The following is a 17,559-nucleotide window of genomic DNA, read 5'->3' as shown; positions in this document are numbered from 1 at the left end:
GTAAACTAGTAAATTATTTTCTTTTCATATTCTGCTCGATTCCAACCCAACATATTTAGGATAATAATTTAAACTAATGAGACAGGATAAGATAAGGGTCATGATTAAAATAATTTTGTAAGTTTGATATCCTTTAATTTGTTTTAACAAAACTAAATGTTTCTAATTACTTTCTACACCAAATCTTTGTTAGTTAAACTTGGATGTCACTACAAAACGTATACAATTGCATTGGGTCACTACAATGACACTGAACTAATTTGCCTGGTCCATTAAGGATATTCTTAGTTTTGCGGTTTCATGGTTTTCTAAGGCTGTTTTTGTTGACAAAATGGATTTCTAAATATAGATAATGAGTTGGACTAGAGAAATGGAGGAAACAAGAAATTGATCATAAGTGAGAAAATAATTAAGAGAGGTAAAGATAAATGAAATATTAAAGAGAGGTGTAAATAAATTGTATGAAATTGTGAAATTGCAGTTGTAATGTAATTTTTTTTTCCTGCAAAATTATGAGATTTATTTACGATTTTCTGGGACCGAACTAAAACTGCAGTATCTGGCAGCAATTTAAGGTGAAAATCAAGGTATCAATGAACACTGTCTTCTGTAGTATCTTTCAGCAATTTAAGGTGAAAATCAATTGCATGGATGAATACTGTCTTCTGTAGAGTATCTGTCAGCAATTTAAATGGCAAAAGAATACACTGAATGCGGTATAATTCAATTGCATGAAATGCTGGTCCCCTAAAATCAATTGCATCAATGAACAATCTCTATAGGGAACAGTAGACAGTAGTTAGAAAATTTTGAATTCACCTCCCAATTTATTTAATCATAAATGAAGCCCATGAAAAGTTCAGTTAGCAGTAATTGCTGGGGTAAACTACAACCTACTTTCCTAGAATGTTACATTGATTGTCAATAACTATATAGAACAAGATCTTGGATACTTCATGACAATTACAATCACCTCCCATAAATAGCTGCTTGTTGATTGAAGTTGACATTCCTGATCCTAATTTAGTCCCAAAATTGAGAGGGCGGTGGACATCAACGTACGAGAACCCATCTGTTCTATCGTGCACAATAAATAAGAGCATGGTGCATTTATCTTTAGAGTTGAAAAACTTTCTGCAGAATAAAATAATTAGTTTTTTTTCTGTGCTGTCGTGCATAATTAATAATAGCATCATGCATTTATCTTCTGACCAGAAATTTATCCATAAATAACAACTTGTAATAGATGCAAGATGTGCACATGTTAGTGAAGTTGACATGGGTGGTAATGAAGGAGAAAAAGGTAGCATTACTGTGACATGGGAGAATTTGGAGGCCATTGTTACAAATGGAAAGAATAGAAAACTAATTCTGCAGGGACTTACTGGTTATGCCCAGCCAGGGAAGCTTTTGGCTGTCATGGGTCCTTCAGGCAGTGGCAAATCAACACTCCTTGATGCTTTAGCAGGTTATTAGATCAGTACTATAGTACTCTACTGCAATTTACATGCATGTGTGACCAATGAGTATCTTTATGAATTATACCTACTAAGTCACTAACTTTTAATATTAAGTTTTTTTACACCTTCAACTCTGTTTGGAAATTGCTTGTTGAAAGACCAAGTTTTATTGATGTTTGGAGTTTGAACATAAATGAAATTACCCTAGCATAGCATCAGTTGAAGCAGAGCATAATTCAGAGTTGCATGTTATTTTTAGTTTGCTGTGATTGGAAGCTAGTTATAGTTATAATTTGATTCTATCAATGTTGCAGGAAGATTGAAATCAAACATACAGCAATCAGGGAAGATTCTAATCAATGGCAAAAAACAAACACTGGCTTATGGAACATCGGTAAGACAAAATTCCTGAAAACTACTCCAAGTACTAAAAAAAAGCAACAATCTTTTGGTAGAGAAAAATAATTGTATTAGAAAGAGGATAGATTAGTTATTATTACTGTCCTTTTTGACACCATGCACCATGTAAATTCAGGGCTATGTAACACAAGATGATGCTATGCCGCCAACTTTAACAGCTAGTGAAACTTTATACTACTCAGCTCAACTTCAGTTTCCAAACTCAATGTCCATAGCAGAGAAGAAGAGACAAGCAGATATCACACTTAGAGAAATGGGCCTGCAAGATGCTATTAACACAAGGGTTGGAGGGTATGGTTCTAAGGGTCTAAGTGGAGGGCAAAAGAGGAGACTAAGCATTTGCATTGAGATTCTAACACACCCTAGACTTCTTTTCCTTGATGAGCCAACGAGTGGACTTGATAGTGCAGCTTCCTACTATGTTATGAGTAGAATTGCAAATTTAAGTCTAAGGGATGGTATTCAAAGGACAATTGTTGCATCCATCCATCAGCCTTGTAGTGAAGTTTTTGAACTGTTCCAAGACCTCTGTCTTCTTTCTTCTGGGGAGACAGTATATTTTGGTAAAGCTTCTGAAGCAAATCAGGTAAGGAACAAGTTGATCAGATACATAACATAGCACATATTAATTTCAAGTTGACAAAATACATATATAGTGACACTTAATTCACTGCAGTTTTTTTCTTCAAATGGTTTCCCTTGCCCAACTCTCTATAATCCTTCTGATCACTACTTACGGATCATAAACAAAGATTTCGAACAGGTATTAATGCAAACCCTGGGTCTTATTAGTGATTAGTATTAACTACTTTATAATGAAAGAGATTTTGCAGTTATATATATATATACAATATCCATTACATTAGATGGCACAAAACAATTGAAAACTGGAAAAATAGTGAATTAATCTACTTGGTTTTCAGGACATTGAAGAAGGCTTTGGTAAGGGAGTTATTACTGAAGAAGCAATTGGTATCCTTGTAAAAGCTTATAAGGCTTCTGAAATGAAAAGTCAAGTTCAGCTTGAAGTGACAAGAATTAGTGAATGGGTAAGTATCAGAGTACATTCCTAATTAGTCTTAGACTAGAAAAACACAGAATATAACGTACTTTTCAAAGACAACAATGAGCACAACTTTTACCGTAGATCACTTTGGTAGATGGCTCAGTATGAACCAGTACCTAAAAACCGTTTGAAACTCCAACGACGACAAACACTGTCTTCAGAAAGTAGAAGTTCTAGTATCCTTGTCCTCACGACTTAAGCACTGATGACTTGATCAGTGTCAGTTTGATAAATACAAGGGAAAACAAATATAATATGGAGGAATGTGAGCTTCTACTTCTAATAGGCGTTGTCGATAGTCGTTAGAGTTTCAAAGGGACTTTTAAGTATTGATCCATGGTAATCAGATATCAAAGTGATCCACCATAGAACATACATAAACTATATCATTTAACGTTTCACTTCATGAAATTGTACGTACTAGGATTTGGGTGCAATAAGGAATAAGAGGACCCACGCTCCATTTCTGACTCAGTGCAAGATTCTTATAAAAAGATCTTCCCTGCAACTGTATCGTGACATCAGCAACTACTGGTTACGTCTTGTTGTCTTTATTGCAATAGCTATAAGCCTAGGCTCTATCTTCCATCCCGTTGGCTCAAGTCATCGATCTATACAGGTAAAATAACACTTGATGATGAAAGCATGCTTTAAAAGAGAAAACTATTAATTATATACTGTAAATAATCATGAATATTAAGTTAATGAAAATGCTAGAACCATATTCTTTAAAGTCCCACTATTTTTATATAGATCCTAACAAATTCAGTGGAACCGGTCTCGAATTTAACCTCTTAAAATACCGTGTTACAAGAAGTATGTTAGAGAATATATTACCAGCACAGCACTCCCTGTGATTTATAAATTTGAAACACAATTGTAACCCCGTACATGGCATGTTTCAGGCCAGAGGATCGCTACTTTCATTTTTTATGTCAGTCCTGACTTTCATGACACTAGTTGGTGGATTCTCTCCCTTGATTGAGGGAATGAAGGTAAAACTGTTATCTTTTCGAATTGAAGCTTCACAATTGTGAACTCTAGCAGTAGACTACTGTATCCACATTCTAAAAGAACTTGATTCATCTGTAGTAAATGAAGTGTAAAGAGAGTAAATCAAAGATTGTTATTTCAACTAATTCATGATATATATGATGCACAGGCAATATACATATTTGATTTGTTAATGAATTGTTGATAATACTTTCTTTACACTGTAAAGTGTGTAACTTTGGGTACAAATGCATCCCTAATACTGTATTCATTTCTAACTAAAAAAGTTTCCTTCCACCATATAGGTGTTTGAACGAGAGAGACTGAATGGGCACTATGGCATTACTGCTTTTCTCATTGGCAACATATTATCTCCTATTCCTTACATGTTAATGATCTCTCTCATTTCTGGGGTAATAGTGTGTTACCTTTCTGGACTACACAAAGGAGTAGAGCAATATCTATACTTTGCTTCTATCCTATTTGCCATTATGATGTGGGTTGAGAGCCTTATGATGGTTGTGGGGAGTATCGTCCCAAATTTTGTGATGGGAGTGATCATTGCTGGTGGAGTTGAAGGACTTGCAATTTTAACAGCTGGATTCTATCGACTTCCTGATGATCTTCCAAATCCATTATGGAAGTACCCTTGCTACTACATTTCCTTCCTCACGTATGCTTTTCAAGGATCATTCAAGAATGAATTTGAAGGCTTAACATTTGTTTGGCATCAAGATGGAGGTACCATAAAAGTTAGTGGTAGAGATATATTAACTGATACATGGCATGTGCAAATGGATCATTCTAAGTGGGTTGATCTTGCTATCATGTTTGGAATGATTATTGTTTATCGAATTCTATTCTTGGTCATCAATAAGATCAAGGAGAAGTCAAAACCTACTGTTCGTACCATAAATGGACCCCAAGCAAAAACTTTCTCTAGAACCAATATGGATGAACTCTAAATAACGTTCTACATAGATCATATGTATTTTCCTTGTATTTTGGGTGTGGGTTGTATAGCTCAAGTAATACAGAGTACTATATTTAACTTTTAATGATGCAAACCAACAATTTCTCAAGTTCTATGATACTGAAGGGCAATTATTTATAATCTTCGTGTTAAGAGTTTCATGTCGGACAATATATGGCCTGAACATGTGTTTACAAGTGAGGGCAATCCTTACCCTAAAAGCCGGTTTTATATGATTGAGTTAGGCCCAACCACATTTCTTAACATGATATCCAGAGCCTCGTTTAAGATTCAGTGGGTCATCTGCTATCAGGTTTCCGCTATCAGACCACCCACCATTTTTTCCACGCTCTAGTTGTCTAGATTTTGGCGTGAGGGATCCTCATCCTACAAGCCGGTTTTGTAGAGTTGAGTTAGCCTCAACTATATTTCTTAACATGATATCAAGAGCCTCGTTTAAGATCCGGTGGACCACATGCTATCAGGATTCCGTTATCGGGCCATCCACCATTTTTTCACCTGCTATTCAGTTGTCTAGTCTTGGGCGTGAGGGAGTGTGTCAAGAGTCTCGCATCACACAATATATGGCTTGAACATGTGCTTATAAGTGGGGGCAATCCTCACCTTACAAGTCGGTTTTATAGGATTGAGTTAGGTCCAACCACATTTCTTAACACATCGTTTCGAATTTCAACACCTTAATAGAAATTCACACAATAACAAAATCAAATCACGCGTTTATCATTCAATACCAGACCAACCAACCTCAACATTACCTTACCCACACTCACCAACATATAACTTAATTACAAAACTTTAAAAAAAAAACAATAAAAGGCATTCTCCTCATGTACCATCATTTTAAAATCCACATTGAAACGATTATCTAAAACGGTACAACAACAACAACAAAGTCTTATCCTACTAGGTGGGATCGACTACATGAATCAACTTTCGTCAAAACGTTTTATCAAGAACTATACTTCTATCCAAATTATTAATCTCGAGATCTTTCTTAATAGTTGAAAAGAACTTACATGTAACAAAAATGGGAGAATAGCTTCACCATGCAATGAGGGAAACCTAAGCTTCAACTTCTCATCTTCTCATTGCTCGGTTTGATGGGAACGATAGAAAGTTAAATACCTACTAAATTTCAATACTTTTGAAGTATAGAATGTCATAAACATAAGACACCGACTATGTTACATATATGATATATTTGACTTTCAAGAGTTAAAATGTTTTAATCAAATTTTATGTTTTTAATCCTTCATTGATCAACACTACTTGATGCATCTCTAACTCTTTTAGATTGTATGTGAGATTTGTCCAAAGAATGTATAAGGTGTGAATACGTAAAGAACAAAATTCTTGTGAAACACTTATCTAATTTATCCCACATTTTCTATATGTATGTCAGATTGGTGTCAGACACTGATTTAAAGAGTGTAAAAATAAAGAAAAAACCATTGTTTAAACACTAGTTTGAGTTTTTCGACACATACAAGTGTCATAAAAATGTCAAATACCGACGTGTGTCAAATACCGTGACACGCTAAATAATGTACCCTAACATATGGAACATCTGCTGGTCCTAATTTAATTCAAAATTTGAGTGGGTGGAATGCTCAAATTCAAAACATGGCAATCGCTCATATCATGAGGAAGAAAAGGGTCCTAATTTAAGTCAAACATTGAGTGGGTGGAAGTCTCAAATTCATAAGCCTTCTGTTCTAGCATGCACAAGTTGAAAAGCTTCTTTCACTCTAGAATAATTTGTTATCTTCTAGCCATAAATTTATCCATAAATAACCATTAATTAATGCAAGATATGGACAAGTTGAAAAGCTTCTTTCATACTAAAATAATTTGTTATCTTCTGACCATAAATTTATCCATAAATAACTATTTGTAGTTGGTGCAAGATGTGCATAAGTTGAAAAGCTTCTTTCATGCTAAAATAATTTGTTATCTTCTGAGCATAAATTTATCCATAAATAACCATTTGTAATTGATGCAAGATGTGCACAAGTTGAAAAGCTTCTTTCATACTAAAATAATTTGTTATCTTTTGACCATAAATTTATCCATAAATAACCATTTGTAATTGATGCAAGATGTGCACAAGTTGAAAAGCTTCTTTCATACTAAAATAATTTGTTATCTTTTGACCATAAATTTATCCATAAATAACCATATGTAATTGATGCAAGATGTGCAAAAGTTGAAAAGCTTCTTTCATACTAAAATAATTTGTTATCTTTTGACCATAAATTTATCCATAAATAACCATATGTAATTGATGCACGATGTGCACAAGCTAGTGGAATTGACATGGATGGTGGTGATGAGGGAGAAAAGGGTGGCATTACTGTGACATGGGAAAACTTGGAGGTCATTGTTACAAAGAATAAAAAACAAATTCTGCATGGACTTACAGGTTATGCCCAGCCTGGGAGGCTTTTGGCTGTAATGGGTCCCTCAGGCAGTGGCAAATCCACACTCCTTGATGCCTTAGCAGGTGATTAGATTTGTATTAGTAGTTATTGAATTTTTTATACACGTGTGACCAATGAGTATGAGTCCCATAGCATATTATTCTTCTCATTCATATCGTTTCTTTTATGTCTTATAACTAGTGACTCTGTTTGGGAGTTGCTTGTTGAAAGACTAATTTTATTGATGTTTGGACTAATGAAATTACTCTAGAATCAGTTTATGTGACAGAAAAACGAAGTGTATCATACTTCAGAGGTGAAAGTATCTTCCTTTTTCTTGAAACGAAATTTGTAGTATAGTTTTCTTTTTAAGGCAAGAGGAAGTAGTGTACTTGTTCTTTGTAGTATGTTGTGATTGGAAGCTAGTTATTCGACTAGTATCATATGATTCAACCAATTTTGCAGGAAGATTGAGATCAGACATACAGCAATCAGGGAAGATTTTAATCAATGGAAAAACACAAACACTGGCTTATGGAACATCAGTAAGACAAAAATCCTGAATACTACATCAGTCCTAAAAAAAGCAACAATCTATTGGTAGAGAAAACTAATTGTTTTAGAAAGCAGATAGATTAGTTACTAACCTTTTTCCCACCATGAAAATTCAGGGCTATGTAACACAAGATGATGCTATGCTGTCAGCTTTAACAGCTGGAGAAACTTTATACTACTCAGCTCAACTTCAATTTCCAAACTCAATGTCCATAGCAGAGAAGAAGAGACAAGCAGATATCACACTCAGAAAAATGGGCCTGCAAGATGCTATTAACACAAGGGTTGGAGGGTATGGTTCTAAGGGCTTAAGTGGAGGACAAAAGAGGAGACTAAGCATTTGCATAGAGATGCTAACACGCCCTAGACTTCTTTTCCTTGATGAACCAACTAGTGGACTTGATAGTGCAGCTTCCTACTATGTTATGAGTAGAATTGCAAGTTTAAGTCTAAGGGATGGTATTCAAAGAACAATTGTTGCATCCATCCATCAGCCGAGTAGTGAAGTTTTTGAACTTTTTGATTACCTCTGTCTTCTATCTTCTGGAGAGACAATTTATTTTGGTCCAGCTTCTGAAGCAAATCAGGTTATGAACTAAAATCCTTGTAGCACATTGATTTCAAGTTGACAAAATACATATAGTGACACTTGATTCAGTGCAGTTTTTTGCTTCAAATGGTTTCCCTTGTCCAACTCTCTATAATCCTTCTGATCACTACTTGAGGATTATAAACAAAGATTTTGATCAGGTATTTATGCAAACCTTTGAGTCTAAATAGTATTTATTTGACAGCATTAGGATTTTAAAGGTATTATAAGCTACAACAAAATAAAAGAGAATTAGCAAAAAAAAAATGAAGTACTGGAAAAATAGAATACATCTCTAATTTCTGTCACCAGACTACAGAATTAGAGGTGGGCTTCATTTTTTTCCCTCTTTATTTCATCGCTAATGTAATTTGTATATAGTAATATTTTTTCAGCTATATATATCCAAAGTCTTCTAGATTAAAAGGCACAAGAGTCAAAACAGTTGAAAAACTGAAACATAATGGATTAATTTACTTTGTTTTCAGGATATTGAAGAAGGCTTTGGTACAGGATTTATTACTGAAAAAGCAATTGATGTCCTTGTAAATTCTTATAAAAGGTCTGAAATGAAATTTCAAGTTCAGATTGAGGTGACAAAAATAAGTAAATGTGTAAGTATCATAGTGCATTCCTAAGTTAGACTTAGACTAGAAAAACACAGAATATAATGTACTTTTCAAAGCCAACAATGAGCACAAATTCTACTCTAGACCACTTTGGTAGATGGCTCAGTGTGAACTGGTACCTGAAAACTGTTCGAAACTCCATCAACGACAAATGCCTCCTACTGGAAGTAGAAGTTCTCGTCTCCTTGCCCTCAAGGCTAACACACAAACTTGATCAGTGTTGGTTTGATAAATACAGGGAAACAAATATAATATGGGGGACCATGAACTCCTACTTTCAATGGAGGTTGTCGATAGTCATTAGAGTTTCAAAGTGATTTTAAAGTATTGATCAACCATAACCACTTATCAAGGTGATCCACCACAGAACCCACCTAAACTGTAAGATTTAACGTTTTACTTTATGGAATTGTACGTACTAGGATTTGAGCGCAATGAGGAATAGGAGAACACGTGCTCTATTTCCGAGTCAATGCATGGTTCTTATAAAAAGATCTTCCCTGCAATTGTATCGTGACATCAGCAACTACTGGTTACGTCTTGTTGTCTTTATCGCAATAGCTATAAGCCTAGGCACCATATTCTATCAGGTCGGCTCAAGTAAGAGATCTATTCAGGTAAAATATGAAATTATAATGAAAGTATACTTTAAAAGACAAATAATTATTAATGTTTAATATAAAAAGCATCAGTATTAAATTTAATAAAAATGCTAGAAATATCTTTTAAGTTCTGCTAATTTTAATATAGAACCTAAAAAATTTAGTAGAACCAGTGTCAATTTCAACCTGTAAAGAATATAGTTTTAAAAGAAGTATGCTAGAGAATAAATATAATACCAGTATTTCCCGTGATTTATAAATTTGAACTGTAATTGTTTTCTCGTATGTGGAATGCATTAGGTCAGAGGATCACTACTTTCATTTCTGATGTCTGTCCTGACTTTCATGACACTTATTGGGGGATTCCCTCCCTTGATTGAGGAAATGAAGGTAAAATTAGTATCTATTGTAATTGAAGCTTCAGCGCATTGAAGTCCAGTAGTTGACTATTGTATCCAAATTCTAAAAGATTTGGATTCATCTTTCGTAAATAAAGTGTAAAGAGAGAAAATCAAGAAATGATTTTTGTGCACTTTCATGATTTATCATGACGCACATGCAATACTCATATTTGATTTGTCAATCAATTGTTGATAATACTCACTTTACACTATAAAGCGCGTAACTTTGCTTATAGATGGATCTCTAATACTGTTTTCATTTCTAACTAAAAAAGTTTCCTTGCGCCATATTAGGTGTTTGAACGAGAGAGAATGAATGGGCACTATGGCATTACTGCTTTTCTCATTGGCAACATATTATCTCCAATTCCTTACATGCTAATGATCTCTCTAATTTCTGGAGTAATAGTGTGTTACCTTTCTGGACTACACAAAGGAGTAGAGCAATATCTATACTTTGCTTCTATCCTATTTGCCATTATGATGTGGGTTGAGAGCCTTATGATGGTTGTGGGAAGTATCTTCCCAAATTTTGTGATGGGAGTGATCATTGCTGGTGGAGTTGAAGGACTTGCAATTTTAACAGGTGGATTCTATCGACTTCCTGATGATCTTCCAAATCCATTATGGAAGTACCCTTGCTACTACATTTCCTTCCTCACATATGCTTTTCAAGGATCATTTAAGAATGAATTTGAAGGCTTAACATTTGTTTGGCATCAAGATGGAGGTACCATAAAAGTTAGTGGTAGAGATATACTAAGTGATACATGGCATGTGCAAATGGGTCACTCTAAGTGGGTTGATCTTGCTATCATGTTTGGAATGATTGTTGTTTATCGAATTCTATTCTTGGTCATCAATAAGATCAAAGAGAAGTCAAAACCTATTGTTCCTACCGTAAATGGATCCCAAGCAAAAACTTTCTCCATAACCAATATGGATGAACTCTAAATGAGGTTTTACAAAGATCATATGTATCTTACTTGTACTATCATACTATGGGTGTGGGTTGTATAGTTCAAGTAATATATAGAAAGCAACAAGCATCATTATGTTATGATTGTTAGCACCATTGTGACATCAGAGAGTATAAATTTGCGAAATTATGCAGAATATCCCAGCATCTACACCAAAATGCTTCATGTTATTGACCTAAATAAATAAAAATAATATACCTCGATTTGATGCAAAACACCGGAGAATTGTGAACAATGATTATCAATCATCATCCCTTAGGGTTCATATTCAAATTTCAACACCTTAATACCATCATGTATGATTTCTAAATTCTCATTGAAGAACGATTTTCCAAAACGAAAAAAATCAAAAATCAAAGTAATAGGTGAGAAGAACTCACTCACATCATATGTATCAAAAATTGGAGAATAGCTTCTAGTTGAAATGGTGGAAACATGAGTCGCAAGTTTCTTAAGCGCGTGTAACAGAGGAATGAGTTGATCTTCTCTATCTCTTCTATCTTCCTCTGCAAATGGGGATGGATAATCGAAATCTCTATTTTATTTTATTTTTACAAATCATCGATTCTAGTAACACTCTAAATGCAATTTTAGTTTTTCTATTTTATTTGAAAGTTTCTCAACCAATCTCATAGAACTCTTATACACTATGGCTCTATTTGATAAGACATGTTTTCGAGTTTATAACTTATGTCTTATAAGCTCATATGATAATTTAGACCTGTTTAGTAAATGTCTTTTCATCACGAGCTTATAGCTTATTTTACTAACTTATAGCTTATTTTTCAGACGTTATTTCAAATAGCGTTTTAGCTTATGTCTTATAACTTATTAATTTTTTGTTCCTTTTTTATCCATATTATTTTAATTAAAATCCATTTTTAACCCTTATAATTTATTTTAATTTAAAATAAAATAATTATATATTAAATATATTTTATGTCATTTTACATTTATAAGTTAATTGAACCGTTAATTTTACCAAACACTTCAATTAGCTTATAAGCTATCAGTCTCAACCATTTGCTATAAGCTTATAAGTTTATAGTACCATGTGATGTACCCCTCGACACAATTCCAGTCGTACTCTGCTAGCGTCGCTCGTGCCTCCTCATGGACCATGTGATGCTTCCAGTCTGCAAAGACCTCATCTAACTGCCTGCGGGTCATGGCGATGGGAGCTGGAACATGAGGATCGCGAGGTATCGCCTGCTCATATCCAAATTGACGCATGACTCGCTCCAGAAGGTAGCGTACAACAATGGTCGAGCTGGCGGCCAACCATCCAGAATACAGACATATCTCGTCAAACAAAATCGCCACCCGGTGCTCATCATAGCAGCTGTATCTGATGTCCTCAATGGCCATGTGGTCAAGAGAGCGCCTGTAGGGATCCGGCACATGGTTCCCTCTAAGGGGGGGTGAAAGCACTGGCACATGGCATGACATCTGTGTACTCCTTTACCTCTCCTCAGCCAATAATGTCTGGGAAGTGCTGTAGTATCCAACACGATTATTTTCAAGTACAATAAAAACTATAAAAAAGTAGAAAAGTGTAAAATTATTACCAGCAAAAGAGTACAGCTGTCTGCAACTGTCCTTGCCTTCCACAAGCATCCCTAGTCAATGATAATTGTACGCCAGTTAGGGGTGGAAACAGGCCAGGCCGATAACAGGGACCTACAGGCTAGCCTATATAGCCTCAGGCCAGGCTACACATTATTTTTAAATAGAAAAGGCATATGCTTTTTTATAAGCCTATTTAGTTAAAAAGGTCGGGTCTCAGGCCCTAAAAAAGCCTTTTAAGCCTATCAGGCCGACCTATTTAAATATATATGAATACTTTTTTATTATCATTATGTTATGTTTTGTACTTTGAATTGAAATACATTAATAAAACTTGGTTATCTCGAAGAACTTGTGAAAATAAGATGAAAACACCCGATGAACATTGTTCGAACTTGTGAAAATAAGATGAAAACACCTGATGAACATTGTTCTCATAAGTTCTTTTAGTTAGTTAATATATTTAAACATTATTTTAATTGCTTATTTATATATGTCTAAAACAAATTGGCTTTTATGTAGGCTAACAGGCTAACCAGGCCTTCAAAAAAACCAGGCTTAGGCCTAAAAAATAAGCTTATGACAGGCTACAAATAAGACTTAGGCTTTTATTTTTTTGACAGGCCAGACTTAGGCTTGGCAAAGCCTAACTCGGCCCAGCCTATTTCCACCTCTAACGCCAGTACAGCCGCTCCCCAGTTGTACTCATGGATATGTGTTATATCTGATAAGTACGTCAGGTAGACGACTTTTGTAACACCCCACTTTCCCATATCGAAAATAAACGAATTATAAATACATAAATAATCAGAGTAATACGAGTAGGATGTCACATCTTCTAAACAATTCAATAAAACATCACTTTATTTAATAGTTCCTCATTAAAATAGAATATTCAACACTACAGCGGGATTTAAAACATCTTTTTAATTCTCATGGCACCACGGCCTCAACAAATAAATTATATCCACTAAACAGGTGGTCCAACGATAGTATCAAAATCAAGATACGTAACAATTTAACATTTAACTGAAAAGAAAACAAAGCACAGCGTATCCCAACATTCCCGTGTTACGTATCAGAGCGACTCCTAAGACTCGATCAGGTAACACTCGACAATTCAAGCACTACTCTGGTACCTGGTTATCTGTACTCCCGAAGAAGCACAGACACAACAACAGAAAAGGGGTGAGAATTACATTCAATAAATGCACGGTGAAATATCACATGGTTAAGGAGTAGTATCTACACCACGCACAAACACAATCATAAACAAATTCTCACTCTATCAATTACACAACAACATCATTACACGACATTTACAGTCAGTCAGATGAATGAAAATGCAACTATCAACTCTACATGCATGTGGTACCAACAGAGCATAAGCTCTCAACAGTTGCCATTATTTTAGAGGCGATAACAAGGCATAAGCCTTCAACAATGCCAATACAGGCCAACAACAGAGCATAAGCCCCCAACGACATATGTACGCAATATGGACATCCAATCAACACAATTCAACAACACAAGGCTTTAGCCCTCAACTCGTTGCCATTTAGGCCATCTACCAGCTCAACAACATGCAACTATAATTTCATTATTTTGTAGTTACATTCACAACAATCAACACAACTTATCACAATATTTTATGTCCAAAACATAACTCTTACGGTCTCTTTATGTTTACCTAAGTCCTACAATCTAAGGAACTCAGAAAAGGTACTCATCTCACTCAAGAATTAGAAGAAAATCACAGAAATGGAAATTTCTGCACAGTAGCGTAACCATACGCGTATAGCTATTCCATACGCGTATGCCCCTTCCCCATACGCATTCCATACGCGTACCACCAGGACCAGTTTTGCACTAAAAAAATTCTCATACGCGTATCACTCTCCCATACGCGTATGGCCTCCCTTCCATATGCGTACCATATGCGTTCCACCAGAAGTTGTACTATGCTGGGACAGGGTTGCGTATCATACGCGTATAGCCCCCTGGGTGTGTCCCTCATACGAGTATGGGCCCAACCCATACGCGTATCATATGCAAACTAACAGGAAAACTGTCTTTCCAAGTCTGCACTCGCACCAGTTCATTCACACTCGTTTTCATCACTTCCAGTCTGCGATTTCAGGTCCTAAACATCATATTTTTCACCTATTAACTCGCACCCTTTATCTAGGTTCATTAACCTGTTATGCTACATCAATTTCAACATGATAACATTCAATTTCTACTCATCAGATTGGACAGTTTTACATTCAGGTTCAATTCCTCTTATGAACACAACAACAACTCAACTGACACTCAAAACCACACCATGATTCATCAATCCAAAACAGAATTTCGTCCACAATCATACAATACTCATTAGTCATGAAGAATCATCATACAAGTCAAATCAATTCACACATCAAAGAAGAAATCAAACATATAAAGTGTGAAACCTAAAGAGGGAAAGGAACCCTCACTACCCTCTCATGTTGTAATCACCATTTAAAGAACCCATTCTCCCCCTTTACCTTAGGATTGAGCTTTGATTTCTTCAACAATGGTGGAAGTCTCCTTCTCTCTAGCCCTAGCCTCTTTCTCTGTTTTCACGTTCTTCACCATTTTTGCCAAAAGAAACTATTCCTTCTAATTTTTCTTTATTTTTATTAATCTCTCACTAATCCTTAATTTGCTATTGGGCTTACTACACACCCTCCCAATTACTAATCACTACTTGACCCAAATAACTAATTAATCATTTTACTACTTACTAAATAATTATTAAACTAATTTAATATTAATTAAAATATCAGTTTAAGTACCAAATACATCAATAATTACGTAATGAAATAAATATCGAAAATTGGAGCGTTACAACTCTCCCCCACTTACGATATTTTCGTCCTCGAAAATCTTACCTCGTTCAAACAACTCGGGATAAGAGTCCCGCATCTTGCTCTCCATTTCCCACGTCATGCTCTCTCCGGTAGTCCCCGTCCAGACTACTTTCACCAGCGGAATATCTTTACCTCTAAGGGACTTTACCTCACGATCTGCGATCTGAATCGGCATCGTCTCTACAGTAAGATTCTCCCTCACTTGCACATCATCCATATGAATCACGTGAGATGGGTCTGGAATATACTTCCGAAGTTGCGACACATGAAACACATCGTGCAGATTTGAAAGGTTAGGCGACAACGCCACCCTATAAGCGACAGTACCAACCCTCTCCGAAATCTGATAGGGACCAATAAATCGTGGAGTCAGCTTCTTTGACTTCAGGGCACGACCAACACCAGTCACAGGCGTGACTCTTAGAAACACATGGTCGCCCGATTTGAATTCTAACTCCTTCCTTCGCATATCAAGATAACTCTTTTGTCTACTCTATGAAGCCTTCATCTTTTCCTGGATTAACTTTACCTTCTCTGTAGTATCTCGTACGATTTCCGGTCCAAGTACTACGCCTTCGCCGGACTCGTGCCAACATAGCGGAGTTCTACACCTCCGACCGTACAACGCTTCAAAAGGGGCCATACCGATACTAGAATGATGACTGTTATTATAAGTAAACTCGATCAATGGAAGATGAGCGCTCCACGAGCCTCCTTGTTCGAGAACACACGCTCTCAACAAATCCTCTAGAGACTGAATAGTCCTTTCAGTTTGACCATCCGTCTGAGGATGATACGCCGAACTCAACCTCAACTTAGAACCCAAACTTTCTTGCAAGCTCTTCCAAAAATCAGACATGAATCTCGGATCTCTATCAGACACGATGCACAAGGGAATTCCATGCAACTTCACAATCACTCAGACGTAGATTTCGGCTAACTTCGCCACCGGATACGTAATGTTAATAGGTATGAAATGGGCTGATTTCGTAAGCCTATCAACAATCACCCATATTGAATCGTGTCCACTCGCAGTATTAGGCAGCCCCGTTACAAAATCCATCGAAATGCTATTCCACTTCCATTCTGGAATTTCTAACGGTTGCATCAACCCTGCAGGCTTCTGGTGTTCAATCTTCGATTTTTGACAAGTTAAACAAGCATATACAAATCGTGCCACATCCTCTTTCATTCTCGGCCACCAAAATATCTTCTTCAAGTCTTGATACATTTTAGTAGCTCCAGGATGAATACTCAAGTTACTTCGATGACCTTCTTCTAAAATCATCCTTTTCATATTATTGTCGTCAGGGATACAGATTCGATCCTGCAGTCTCAATACTCCTTGCGCGTCCACCTTAAAATCACTCTTCTCGGATTTGCCACAACCAACTTTAATGTCTACCATTTTCACATCCAATTTCTGAGCCTCTTTGATACTGTTCAAGAAGTCATTATCAATTTTGAGCATTCCCAACTTAACACTTTGCGGGGTCACTTCACAAATCAAGCTCATATCTCGGAATTGTTTGATCAGTTCTAATTCTTTAACCATCATAGCCGACATGTGCAAGGTTTTCCGGCTTAAGGCATCAGCCACAACATTTGCCTTACCGGGATGATAATTCAACCCGAAATCATAATCTTTCAACAATTCTAACCACCTTCGTTGTCTCATGTTCAGCTCCTTCTGGTCAAATAGGTATTTCAAACTCTTATGGTCACTATAGACTTCAAATCTAGAACCATAGAGATGATGCCTCCAAATCTTTAGTACGAAAACAACAACAGCGAGTTCTAAATCATGTGTAGGGTAGTTCTTTTCATGAATTCTCAGTTGCCTCGACGCATAAGCAATTACCTTACCATTCTGCATAAGTACACCACCTAAACCCATCAGAGAAGCATCGCAATAAACTACAAAAGGTTCTCCTGGGTTTGGTAATGTCAAAACTGGAGCTGTCGTCAATCTCTTTTTCAACTCCACAAA

The 17,559-nt window shown here is 36.0% G+C and overlaps 2 protein-coding genes and 1 long non-coding RNA gene across 7 annotated transcripts in view; 2 read left to right on the top strand and 1 right to left on the bottom strand.

Annotated features, from left to right (window-relative positions):
• The first annotated feature begins 1,278 nt into the window (after positions 1-1,278).
• Positions 1,279-5,030, top strand: LOC131637816 (ABC transporter G family member 1-like). Its single transcript, XM_058908394.1, has 8 exons — positions 1,279-1,468; positions 1,775-1,854; positions 1,996-2,466; positions 2,557-2,643; positions 2,804-2,929; positions 3,371-3,565; positions 3,852-3,941; positions 4,245-5,030. The coding sequence occupies exons 1-8, from the start codon at positions 1,279-1,281 to the stop codon at positions 4,902-4,904; spliced, it is 1,899 nt and encodes a 632-aa protein (XP_058764377.1). The 3' UTR covers positions 4,905-5,030.
• Positions 2,245-17,559, bottom strand: part of LOC131637822 (uncharacterized) — a 28,799-nt gene continuing 13,484 nt past the window's right edge. Inside the window, exons 1-6 of one of the 4 annotated variants that reach the window (XR_009294492.1) lie at positions 11,490-11,698; positions 8,001-9,735; positions 3,784-4,032; positions 3,368-3,557; positions 2,793-2,879; positions 2,245-2,452 (exon numbers count right to left, since the gene is read on the bottom strand). This is a non-coding gene — a long non-coding RNA (uncharacterized LOC131637822). Of the gene's footprint in view, positions 2,453-2,792; positions 2,880-3,367; positions 3,558-3,783; positions 4,033-8,000; positions 9,736-9,965; positions 10,434-11,489; positions 11,699-17,559 lie in introns of those variants that run through there. The other 3 variants (XR_009294490.1, XR_009294493.1, XR_009294491.1) reach the window with 3 other exon arrangements.
• Positions 7,127-11,189, top strand: LOC131637818 (ABC transporter G family member 1-like). 2 transcript variants are annotated; one of them, XM_058908395.1, is made up of 8 exons: positions 7,127-7,436; positions 7,819-7,898; positions 8,025-8,495; positions 8,572-8,658; positions 8,986-9,111; positions 9,549-9,743; positions 10,029-10,118; positions 10,424-11,189. In XM_058908395.1, exons 1-8 carry the CDS (start codon positions 7,250-7,252, stop codon positions 11,081-11,083), a joined length of 1,896 nt encoding a protein of 631 aa, XP_058764378.1. In that variant the 5' UTR covers positions 7,127-7,249; the 3' UTR covers positions 11,084-11,189. The 2 variants fall into 2 exon arrangements, with proteins under 2 accessions (XP_058764378.1, XP_058764379.1); XM_058908396.1 differs by lacking the exon at positions 10,029-10,118.

This window comes from Vicia villosa, unplaced genomic scaffold (genome assembly GCF_029867415.1).
Source record: "Vicia villosa cultivar HV-30 ecotype Madison, WI unplaced genomic scaffold, Vvil1.0 ctg.002086F_1_1, whole genome shotgun sequence".
Lineage (NCBI taxonomy): Eukaryota > Viridiplantae > Streptophyta > Magnoliopsida > Fabales > Fabaceae > Vicia > Vicia villosa.
The sequence above is the reverse complement of the archived record's forward strand: the minus strand, read 5'-3'. Positions and strand labels throughout refer to the sequence as shown.

Excerpts from the sequence above, each read along its gene's own strand:
- LOC131637816 (XM_058908394.1), top strand. The coding sequence starts at position 1,279 with ATGGGTGGTAATGAAGGAGAAAAAGGTAGCATTACTGTGACATGGGAG. Across the intron at positions 1,855-1,995 it reads CACTGGCTTATGGAACATCG|GGCTATGTAACACAAGATGA; the intron begins GTAAGACAAAAT and ends ATGTAAATTCAG. Across the intron at positions 2,467-2,556 it reads AAGCTTCTGAAGCAAATCAG|TTTTTTTCTTCAAATGGTTT; the intron begins GTAAGGAACAAG and ends AATTCACTGCAG.
- LOC131637818 (XM_058908395.1), top strand. The coding sequence starts at position 7,250 with ATGGATGGTGGTGATGAGGGAGAAAAGGGTGGCATTACTGTGACATGG. Across the intron at positions 8,496-8,571 it reads CAGCTTCTGAAGCAAATCAG|TTTTTTGCTTCAAATGGTTT; the intron begins GTTATGAACTAA and ends GATTCAGTGCAG. Across the intron at positions 9,112-9,548 it reads TGACAAAAATAAGTAAATGT|GATTTGAGCGCAATGAGGAA; the intron begins GTAAGTATCATA and ends TGTACGTACTAG.